The 11279-nt window shown below is 57.6% G+C and overlaps 2 protein-coding genes across 2 annotated transcripts in view; both read left to right on the top strand.

Moving 5' to 3' along the window:
• PGF (placental growth factor) overlaps nucleotides 1-5337 on the top strand; it is a 6571-nt gene extending 1234 nt beyond the window's left edge. Inside the window, exons 2-6 of the mRNA XM_009280915.2 lie at nucleotides 498-694; nucleotides 2166-2242; nucleotides 4019-4048; nucleotides 4139-4201; nucleotides 4977-5337. Of these exons, the coding sequence (XP_009279190.1) occupies nucleotides 498-694; nucleotides 2166-2242; nucleotides 4019-4048; nucleotides 4139-4201; nucleotides 4977-4998 (389 nt within the window). The 3' untranslated portion in view covers nucleotides 4999-5337. The remainder of the gene's footprint in view (nucleotides 1-497; nucleotides 695-2165; nucleotides 2243-4018; nucleotides 4049-4138; nucleotides 4202-4976) is intronic.
• Nucleotides 5213-11279, top strand: part of RPS6KL1 (ribosomal protein S6 kinase like 1) — a 13776-nt gene continuing 7709 nt past the window's right edge. The window contains exon 1 of the mRNA XM_009280914.1: nucleotides 5213-5258. Within this exon, the coding sequence (XP_009279189.1) occupies nucleotides 5213-5258 (46 nt within the window). The remainder of the gene's footprint in view (nucleotides 5259-11279) is intronic.

The following is an 11279-nucleotide window of genomic DNA, read 5'->3' as shown; positions in this document are numbered from 1 at the left end:
TTGCGGCACCGGGCACCGCCGCGGGCCGGAGCGGAGCGCAGGCCTACCCCGGGCTTGCCACTCCTCCGGTGCCGGGGTGCGGGGTCCCGGGCAGGAACACTCCGCTTCGGCTCCCCTCTGCTGTCCCCGCTGGGAAACCCGAGGGGACGGTTGTCTGCTGTGCTGCGGGGCTGGGCTTCTGTGCCCGCCAAGGGAGGGTAGGGGAGACGAGGGACCCCCGGCGCGGTGGGGTGTGGGGGAGAAGCGGGGTGCCTGAGAAGGAGGAGGCAGAGCTGGTGGAGAAAGAGTCCATCGGGGTGGATGTATTGGCTGTGTGAGCCCCCTCACCAGTGCGGTGATGGGCTTACTGGGGGCCCAAGGGGGTCCTCTACATCCCTGTGCCCCTGTGATGGATGCAGGACCCCACTGCGGCTGCTGCACCTGCCCCAGCAGTGGGTCAGCTGGGCTCAGGCTCTCCGGGGTGCCTCCTTATAGCCCCCTACCCTGGTCTCTTGCAGTCCTGACCTTTCGGGAGATCTGGAATCGTAGTTTCTGCCGGCCTCTGGAGCAGCTGGTGGATGTCATTACCGAGTTCCCCAATGAGGTGGAGTACATTTTCAGACCCTCCTGCGTCTCCCTGCAGCGCTGTGGAGGCTGCTGTGGGGATGAGGGTCTCCGCTGCGTCCCCGTGGAGACGAGCACAGTCACCATGCAGGTAAGCACTGCTGCTGCAGGGCCGTGGCTGCGCCAGGGAGGTGGTGGGCTCCTCGCCAAATGCCGGGAGGGTGAACTTGTAGCTTCACATCCTCCAGACATTGTAGCAGCATGGATAACAGGGGAGGGGGCTTACTCACAACTGCTGAAATGCATGCCAAACCAGGAGGGTCCCTCTGCCTGCTCTTTGGGCTTGTCTCTGAGGCCAGGTGACGCCCCTGGTGGTACTGGCCTTGCTCCCTGCTTCCCTTGCCCTCTCCTCTCTGTGTGGTCCATCTTGCTGACTGCCGTCGCCTTTCCAGACCTTCCCTGTCCTGTGGTTGCGCTGGGGGTGTCCCAGTTGCCCATGACTCTGCCTGCTGGGGCAAAGCAGGCGCTACCCCTGAACCACAGGGAGAAGTGAGGCTCTCGTGTGTCAGGAGATGCCCGCGGTGGTGCTGACAGTGAATGTGTGCTGGGGGCATGGCAAATGTGAAGGGCTGCACCAGCTGTGTTTCCAGTCCCCACTGTGGGAGCTGTGCGAAGTAGGGTGGGAGATCCCAGTCTGCGAACAAGCTGCCAGTCGGCTCTTCCCCGTGTGCCAGGCAGCCGTTGTCCTCATGCTGCAGCCCTTGCGCTGCGCTGCTGGAGATCAATCCACTGCTGCTGCAGGGAGCAGGGAAAAGCTCTGCTTTGCCGTGGGTGACGGACTAGAGAGTGCCTGCAATAAATCACCAGTGATTTTGGTCCCTCAGGGGTTGAAAGCGTATTGGAAGGTAGGGTGGGAGTCTCCAAAAAATCTTGACTGAGGTGGAGCAAGTGCCTGGCATGAACAGGAGGCAAATTCCCAAGCACAGGTCTCCCTCCACGGGAGGGATCCCGCTGCTGTGCGCAGGGTGGCAATGCCAGGCACTTCTGCGGGGGCTAGTGTGGATCACATCAATGATGAACATACCCTGTGAAGCCCCTGGATGTCCAACCCAAACTCCGGGCTGGGCTGTGGACTGACACATGACAGGGCAAATCCTGCACCCCTGGGCTTGGGAGGCACAGTGGTACTGACTCTAGGCTCGGTGCTGTGGGAAAGGGGGCCAGGAGGAGGCAGCAGCAACAGGAATGGTCTGGAAAACATGACTAGGGGGATATTTCCATCAGAGAAGGGAGATGTGCAAAGTGGTCAAATATGTGAAAGCTCTCCACAAACGCAGAGATAGAAAAATCTCCTCTAAGGCTGGGAAATCCCAAGACCAAGGGACTTAAATTACAGCCCTGAAGACACGGGGCAGCACTAGCAGAGCCTCCCAAGCTGCCGGGGCAGCCGGGCCTGGCTGGTGCTGCCTGTGTGCGGAGGTGGAGTCTCTGCTGCCAGAGGTCCCGAGGAACAGGTTAGACACGCGTCTGCCCGAGAGGCTGGGGTGGTGAGGCAGTGCCTCAGGAGCCCTTCCAGCCCCCTCCTGCCGCCAGCTGGGAAGTAACCTTTGCTCCTCTTTCAGCTCCTGAAGATAAAGCCAAATGGGGAGGCACCCTATGTGGAGATGGCGTTCACCGAGCACAAGCAGTGTGAGTGCAGGTAGGGACCCCTGAGCTCGTTTTGCACCCTTGTGCCCCTCCAGCAAGAGTGATCCTGCCAGCTCACCCTGCATGTGGGACAAGGATGCCTTGGGGCACCCCAGCCATGCTGGGACAACCCCACTGCGCTGGGGTTTGCCAGTGCTTGTGGCCCTTGCTCAGCTGCAGGCTGTACCGTGCCTCTGCAGCCTGCTCCCTGCAGCCAAGGGGGTGCTTAGTATTGTGTGGCCAGGTCAGGCACCATGCACTGTCTGCAGGGCTAGAGCTGCTGCAGCACCCCGGCTCTGTGAGCAGGGATGTCTGTGCCCCCCATCCCTGCAGCTGCCTTGGCATGCCTGGCGTGTGCTCCTCTGGCTGGAGGAGCTGCCTGTGGGTAACGGAGCAAGGCTGGTGGCTCTGAGGCAGGTGTTTGGTGTGGGGCAGCACGCCCAAGGTGGTGGCTCAGCAAGGGAGCTCCATGGCTTGGCATACCTGAGCGTGACTGTGGCCCAAAGAGAAAGCTGAAGGGCTGGGCCTTGGGCCTCCATTTAAGGGAGGCGCCCCATCCAGGGCTGGGGAGCAGGGGTTTACATCCAAGCTGACAAGTGAAAGCTTAAAACGTGCAGCGCCAACCTGGTGTGGATACACAGTGCTGGCCTGGGATGGATGCGCAGCACCAACCTACCACAGACTCCTAGCATGTAGTTAACCCCTTGGGGTGCTCACTGTGTCCCAGAAGTGGTGAGAGCTTGTGCAGGACGGGCCTCTGCCTGGGGGCTGCAGTGCTGTGGGAGCAGGGAGTGGCTCTGGTGCTGCCCGCAGCCGGTCCCCACTGCAGAGCCTCTCCAGCACTGCCTGCATGGGGGTCCTGGCGTTCACTCTCCATCATGACCCCAGTATTGCGAAAACTGGGGACTGAGTGTCTTGCTGGGCAGCTGTTAGACATGATCCTTGCCTGGAAAAAGAGCCTGAGGGATCCCCGGGTTGGTATTCCCCTGCAGTTGTAAGAGCGGCTGTGCTGGAGCAGACCCAAGGCCCATCCAGCTCCGTACCATCTCTGGAGCATCTGTTGGTGGATGCAGAAGAGGGAGTGGGAAGAAGCACGTGTGTTACTTCCCCCTCCCCTCCGCTTCCAGCTATTTTCCGTGCAGGGAATTTCCTGAGCCTGTTGTAGTTTTCCTACCTAGGGTAACTCCCAGGGGATCTCCTACAAGTACTTGTGCAGGCTGCCTTTGAATCTGTGTAAACTTCTTGCTTCTGCAGCACCTTTCAGCTTCTCCCTAAGCCGCCTTCTACACCTTTACATTGCTCCCCTTTGAAGTTCAGCATAGGTGTGGTGGATAGCCTGGCCTTGGGCCCTATAGGGGATGCTTAAGCCGAGTATGTCGTGGCTGTTGTCTGAGAATCACTGCTGAGACTTTGCAGCAAATCCCAAGTGTTACTCAGGACGTTGCATCTTGTTTAACCAGCTGAGCTATGAAAGCTGTCACTGAGAGCAGCTGAAATTGAACTTGTGCTTCCCGGCCTCATGGGCAAAATGTCACATCCCCAGGGGAGTCACTAAAGCTGACCATACCCTGCCCCTTTGCTGTCTCTGCCTTCTCTCTGCCTACTGCAGTCAGGTCCTGGCTGAGGAGTTGATAACTTGGAGGGAAGTCATAGTGCGTCTGTTTTAAGCATGAATGATAACAGGTAGATTGTGCTGCACACTGGGGCATCTCAATAAACCACTTCCAGCAGCAAAACAGACAGCATTGCCCAAGTAAGCACTTCACTTTGTCCTTTTCCCGCCCCGCAGGCCCCGGCAGGACCTGATGAGGTTGGGAAGGTAAGCGACATCAGGGACGGCATTACCGGCTGGGGTTGTGGGTCTCATCTCCCACACATCAGCCTCTCTTGTGGTACGTTCCTTTCGAAGGAGGAGGTCCAAGGACCGAGGTAAGAGAAGACAAGACAAGAAGAGACGTAAAGACTGTGAACTGTAAGTGAGCAGGGGCAGGTGTGGGTGGTATTTTCTGGGTTCATTTCTTTGGGATGAGCAGCTTCGTTAAGCCTTTAGGTCTTTGCTGATGCTGTGAGCAGTGAGGGGTTTGTGCAGAGCAGACACAGGAGAAAGCAGGATGGAGGGGACAGTGGGCGGCTGTGGGGAAACGGGCCTTTTATTGAAGGCTCAATAGGTGCTCGGTAGTCTCCAGGCTCAGCTGCTCAAAGCTGGCCAGTCCGACCCAGGGTGGAGATGGATGGGCTGGGTGACTTGATGGTGTGTAGCTCTATCACCATCACAGACCACGCTGGGTTTCCTGGATCCATGAATTTCCAGTTTCAGCCTGATCTTGCTGCTAGCTGTGTCCTTCCTGCAGTCCTTGGCTAGTCATTGTTTGGGTTACTCTACCCTTTCCCTCACGTTTAGCTGTCTGTCTCGAATCGCTTGCTGTAACAGCACAGGCTGGACTCTTACTGCAGACACTCTTGGGGTATGGAGCCTATGGCTGGCACTTTCCCATTATATTTCCCCGTTTTGTCTGAAGCTTGCTGCTTGGGGCTCAGCCAGCACCTACAGCCCCATTGCACTCACTCCTCCCTGTGAAGAGGCTGCCTGTGGTCCCTACCCCACAGTTTTGTGCCGGAGAGGCTGGGCACAGGGAGGGGTGACCCAGGGCAGAGAGGGTGAGCCTGGAGGTCCTGGTGTCGTGTGTCCCGTCCCCCCGCCCCCTCCATCCTGGCAGCACTCAGCTCGTGCCGTACTCTCCTTGCAGATGTGGCACACCACGCAGGTAGCCTCCACTCTGCCCCCGGCTTCGCTCCTGCCGCCTGGGTTTGAGCCAGCTGTGTTTCCCCTCCCAGTGTGGGGGACTTGCAGAGCCGTGCCCCTCCAAGCAGCAGCAGGGAGCAGGACTCCGGCAGGAAAGAGCTGACTGGACTCTTGCTTGGCCCTTGCGGGAACACAGCCTGGAACCGAGGACTCCCTTGCCCTATCTGCACTGTCGGCAGCATGACCAGGCCTGGGGCTGAAGATGAGGAGCTCAAGCAGTGCATTGGTGTTTGAGGGCATCCTGGAGGCAATGAGGAGTGGAGCTGGTGGGCGTGCTGCTGGAGCTGGCTGGGGACAGCGTGATGGTGGGGAGTGAGCGGAGACGGCTCGGAGGGCTGCAGCTGCAAAACTGCTCTGTCCTGCCAGCACCCTGCAGCTGGGGAGGAAGGAAACCTGGGGCAGTCAAGGCTGCAGGGCTGTGTCCGTCCCAGCCTTGGCATGAGGCAGCCCGGGAGGGTGCCAGGGAGCTTGCTTGTGAAGCCCTCCTGGTGGAGAAGGGGAGGGAATTGGGGTTGCCAGGGCTCCTCATGTACTCGCAGCCACATCCCAGCCTTGCCCTGCTTAATAAAACCTGGTGGTCAGATGCAGGAGTTGGCAGTGCGAGCACTCCTGTCTGCTTTCCAGCAGCTGCAGGCAGGGCTTTTCCCCATGGGCACCCACCCAGCCTGGAGGAGGGCAGTCCCATGGTGGCCCAGGGCTTGTCCCCAGCACCAACTCCTGCAGTATGCAAGGGGCTGCCCTTGGTGTGATGCTGGAGATGGGCAACCAGCAGGTCAGGACCAAGCTGCTCCCCGGGCTGGGGGCTACCCATGTGCTGGAGCTCAGGTGGGTACTGGGAGACCCTTGGAGGAGCTGCCCTTCTCCTCCACACCATGGTGTGGGGCTGGTACCTCTCCCTATTCACCATCCCCATGCTGTTTTCACCCCAGTCCAAATGTCCTGTGGCTTTCCTTCTCCCTGGCTGGGCTGATGCAAGGTTAGGGCATTGGGGACAGGCTGCCCGTGGGCCTTCCCATCCAAGAAACACCCCACCAAGGCTCATTCACCCGGCATGGGGGCAGGCGGGCCTGGCGGCCCCGTCTCTTGTTGGGAACATCCTGGGGTGTGTAGGGGGCTGGTGGCCCTCATCGACGTGGCTGTGGGTGCTGCTGTTTCCTGCTTTCCCCACTCAGCCAGGTCTGTGCCCAGCTCCAGGGGGCAGCCCCAGCCCTTGTTTTTGTGTGCCTTAAGCAGTGCCCTTGGGGCTCTTCCTCTCCCCTTTTCCGCCCCCACTGCAGGAGGGCTGGGGCTGGCTGCCAAATGTGTCCCACACTGCTCTGCGCAAGCTGTACCCTGGAGCAGTGCACATAGCTGGAAACCCTAAGGACGAGTTGGGCACCAGCATGCTCATTGGGCACCCCTGGCATGGGGTTAAAACAAAATCAAGGGCTATTCTTGAAAGCTTCAAGCAAAAGGCTGGAGAGCAAGATGTGCAAAGGCTTCAGCATTACCATCAAATGAGGTGACCTGTGGTTTATCCTGCACTGAGGAACAAGAGTGGAGCCTAAAATGTAGTAGGTGTTGGGGTCCAAGGCAGCTGCTCCCCACATCTGACATGGCAGCCCATAGCCAGGGCAGGCTCCCTCAGGGCTGTAATGCTGGTGCTGCCTGGGGCTGGCACAAGGACATGGGGACAGGGCGGGTCCTATGGCAGTGGTACCCTGGCAGGGAAAGCCAGTGGTGGGTGTTGAGGTGATGTGAACCTCCACGCTGCCGCCATGCAGCAGGGCATGGCGAGTTGCACCCATGCAGCTGGGCATATCCTCCAGGAGCTTGCTGGATCCCATTTGGACCCCATTTCCACTTCTGGCACCCACAGTGTCCTGGGGCACAGCCTACATGGGCTCTGCCTCAGCAACGGCCCATGAAGCTTCTCCTTGGCTGCCTCATGGATGCGGGGGACTTACTGCTTCCCTTCTCATGCTGCTCAGGGTCTGCGTGGGCCACGTGGCACCCTAGCTCCGGTGGCCTGTCCTGGTCCATGTGGGTTCTCCCCATCCCCATGTGCTGTTTCAGCCTGGCTGGTTGCGCTTTGAGGCTAAGGAGAACTGTGTGCAGCACTCAAGGGACGTACGTGATGGTTTCTGTATTGTTTTTAACAGTAAAAGTTTCACCATAGTATTATTAAACCTTTAAAAAAGAAGTTACATAAACCCAAGTATGTTAATTAATAAAAATAAGTTTGTCAAGAGTGATTAGGGTTAAAAAAAATTCAAACTCCCACCCAGCGGCTTTTCCTAACAGTTCCTGGTGTCTGGCATCACCTCTTTGGTTGCTGCTCAGCACTGAGAGTTTTCAGGCAGCTCTGCCCAGAGCCGGTGGGGCCGGGCACCTGCCTCGCATGGCCACCCGGTGTTGCTTCTCCCCCTGCATCGCCCAAGCCCCCTGGGTGCTGTGTGCAGCCTCATCCCCTGCTTCTCCTGTGGCATGGGGTGTTGGCGTGGACGGCAAGGACATGGGTGCCTGGGAGGAATGTGGCTGTCCCACTGTGGCAGCGACAGGAGGATCAGCTGGGGCAGGGCAGGAGCAGGGGAAGGCACCACCAGCATGGGAAGTTTGGGAGCTGCTACTCCAGGTGTCGGGGCTCTGTCCAGCTCCAGGGGGTGTTTCACTGAGGCTTCACCGGCGAGGGGAACCTGATGAGCCCTAGCAGCTCCCTGACACTCCTGGGGCTGCTGCAGGCATCACACGCCCAGGGGAGGACGGGCTCCCTTCCCTGCCCCTGCATGTCCCTGCCAGAGGGGAGGGTCCTGGGACCCCCGGGACCCTCCTCATCCCAGGGTGGCAGGGACTGCCAGAAGGATATCACACCCAATGGTGACATGAAGGGTCAGGGTGGGGGCCTGCTGCCCCGAGGGGGAGAGCAGGGCTCCTGGCCTCGGGCCTTGCGGCCACCACCCATGCTCCTTCCCAAGGGGACCAGCCGCCGTCTGCTTGTCCCCCCTCTGTGTTGCTCTCAGTTGTGCCTTTTTTGGAGGCTTACACCAGTAGCTCCTGTCAGCCCTCCCTGGCCACAGTGGACGTGTTCCCTGAGCACCCTGACAAGGTCAGCTACATCTATAGACCCCCATGTCCCCTAAGCACTGCAGAGCGGGCCTGTAGGAGGGGACTGGTTCCCTTGTAAAGGGACCAGGACAGACCCCAGCCCCAAAGCCAGCAGGGAGCAGAACAACCCCATGCTGGTCCTCCATGGACAGGCAGCAAACATGCCCCAGCCCCAGTGCTTCCAAATCCCCCATCCTTCTGCTGCCTGCGTACCCCTTGCAGGCGGGCAGCTGTCTCACGGGAACAGCATGTCACTGGGTTATCAGCGTTCCTGGGCTCCCTGTGTCTCCCAGCCTTACAGAGCAAAGGTTTGTTTAATAAGGCTTTAGGAGCCAGAGCTGCAGCAAGATGGTTTAAAAGGAGAGTTATAGGGGAAACAAAACATAAACTGGGCTCCAGGCTGCCCTAGGAACAAAACATCACATATTTTTGGGTAAGTACCTGAAAAGGCGATGTGGAGATCAGCCCAGAGATGTAGCATCACAGCTGATGAAGCCCTGACGTTAAAGCTTTGCTGGTAACCTCCGGCCTCCCCGATCCTGGGATGCCAGCGGAGCGCTGCCTCCCAGCAGCTTCTCCCTGCACATGCTGGTCTCCCACGTGTCTCTGTGCAAATAAAGATGTGCTGAGGTCCTAACCTCTCACTTGTGACTTACAAGATTTTGCATCCTCACAAAGTTGGGCATAATCTTTCTGCTTGTTGCAGCCAGCAATGTTTGCAGTCTCAGAGTGTTTTAAGCTTTTGCCAGCTCTCATGCGTCTATTTTAGGCTGTGAGAAAAAGGGCAGCTCTCACTCCCCTCCCTGTTATTTGTCAGTGCTGGTCTTGCTTTGGAAGTTCCCACTTCCTGACAAGGGCCAGAAGCTCTTCGGCAGGTTAATCTAAAACTAATCCCGCCAAATTTAACATCCTCCAGACAGCACTGACATGGGAAACTGGAAGCCCACAGGTAAGGGCCGCTGTGCCTCAGGGCTGGTACACATCATCTCCCCTTGCAAGGCTCTTCCTCGCAGGCCAGTCCTTGGGGCACTTCTCCTTGCTGATGCCTTCAATTCACTCTCTTCTGCACTGCCCCTTGTCCCCTGAGCCTTGCTGGTCCCGCAGGGTGACTGCTCAGGGCTGAGTGACCCCAGCATTGCCCAAACTTGGCCCCACTCAGCTCTGCAAAGCTCCGCTGTGGGCTCCCAAAAGGAGGTCAAACCACCATCTTCCATCACCTCCCTTCCTGTCCGGAGGGGACACAGCTTTAACTGTGTGAAGCAATAAAATGCTTTAAATACAGTCCTGATGTGAGTTTGGGTAACAGCTGGTTTATCTCTGTGAGGGCTAAAGAAGGTGTTTGGCAATGAACTCACCGGAGTTTTGTTCCTCCTGGTGACTCCTCTTCTCACATCTCTATTGGCATCACCCTGATATCCAAACCCTCTACAGATACCTTACGCTGGGCTTTGTAGTTCACTTGTGCTCTCTGTCCTCTCCAGGCTCACACAGATCTGTTGGTCAGGCAGGTGAGTCGTGCTGGCAGAGTCCCTGCTCTCATCCTAGGCCCTGCTTCAGTTTTTGCCTGCTCAGACTTTTCTTTTGAAGGAGGAGCCCCTGGGCTCTGGTGGGAATTAAAGGGCCCTAGAGACTGTGGGTGGTAAACAGGCTGGGCAGAAAAAATTGGTTTCTGTTAGGTAGAGATTGGTGGGAAACAGGAACCTGGAAGTGTTTTGAGAAGAAACCGAAGAACCAAGCACACGGATCGTGTTTGGGCAGCGGGTTGTCTTACAAAGCATACCCCTTTGCATCCTACCAGACCTGCTCTCTGAGGCACACAGTATTAGCCTTTCACACTTCCAAGCAAATGGTCTTTGTAAGAAAGAGAGCGTTTGGTTGTTGAATGCTGAGCTGAGCCGCGGGCACGGGCTTTACTTTTCCTGTTCTGTTGTTAACAGACTGGGCTGTGCAAAAGAGCTGCCTGGGGGAGCTGAGCCAGGGGAGATCCCCCACCATCAGTGTGCGCGGGGTACGAAGTAACGGGTCAGCCACAAATGGGTGCCCCCTTGGGCATCCTGGCCTGGCTCTGGAGCCTTCACTCTGCTCCGGGCTCAGTTGCCATCTGGTCGCTCCCTGGGACAGGCCCCATAGCTCCCTGGGACTGGCCCCACAGCAAGTACCAGCTCCAGCAGGGGCTGAACGCAGGGACCGTCCAGGCTGGCATGGCTGCGATGGCACGGCACGGAGCCACCTCCCGCTGAAGTGAAACTGCCTTTTTAGAAACATTTCCTGTTGGAATGGGACTTGCCCATAGATTAGCAAGGGATGGATGAAGATCCTTCTTCCCAACCGATCTTAGGGTATCACTGCGGTTTCATTCCAGCTTTCCTCCCTTTGCAGGTCCCCTGCCACCCCTCCCTAAAGGCGGTTATTTGGACCTGGACCGACCATCCCACAGACGCAGCAAACCAGTTGGCCTGAGCTGTAACTGGTTGAGCACTCCTGATTCAGCAAATCTCCTTCGCTAATAACTGCGGTGATCTAGCGGGCCCTGCTGATCTGGCCTTCCAAGAAAAAGCCAGGCCAGAAGGCCAGGAACGCGTGCTTCTGGGTTAAGCCAAAGACCGGTATTTTCCACGTACAAAGCATTTATTAACCACCAGCTGGTATCTCACTACCCTGTCATTTTGCTGCACCTTAATGCATTTGCGCTGCCGTTCCCTGCTCTATATATTTGAAATAAGTTTGTAAAACCAAATGAGTCTGCAAGAGTTGGTAAAAGGGCCAGCCGAGAGCCCAGGGTTGGGGGGCAACGACACCCGCCTGCAAGATGCAAATCAGAAAGAATCATCAGTGCCCTGGGACGGGGCCACGCAGAAGAGGCAGGTCACCCAGCGGCGTCCCTGCTGCCTTAAATAGGTCAGCAGGGAGCTGCTGGAACGGGTGCACCCTTCGAGAGGTAGGTAGAGGCAAAGGCTATTTAAAACACGGCTAATTACGTGTTACGGGAGGAATGAAATACGGTAGCAAAGGCAGTAGTACTTAATGAACGGGAGCTTTATTAATTAAGGACAACCGATGGTGACTAACGATGGTAATAAAGCAAGAAGAGCAATGGCGCTCACTGCACGTTAACAGAGCGGTGAAGAACCTGCCTCGGGGCGGGGGCGGCGGCGGGACCCCG

This window comes from Aptenodytes forsteri, unplaced genomic scaffold, assembly GCF_000699145.1.
Source record: "Aptenodytes forsteri isolate BGI_AS27 unplaced genomic scaffold, ASM69914v1 Scaffold193, whole genome shotgun sequence".
Classification (NCBI taxonomy): domain Eukaryota; kingdom Metazoa; phylum Chordata; class Aves; order Sphenisciformes; family Spheniscidae; genus Aptenodytes; species Aptenodytes forsteri.
Note: the sequence above shows the minus strand (reverse complement) of the source record. Positions and strands in the feature narration are given on the sequence as shown.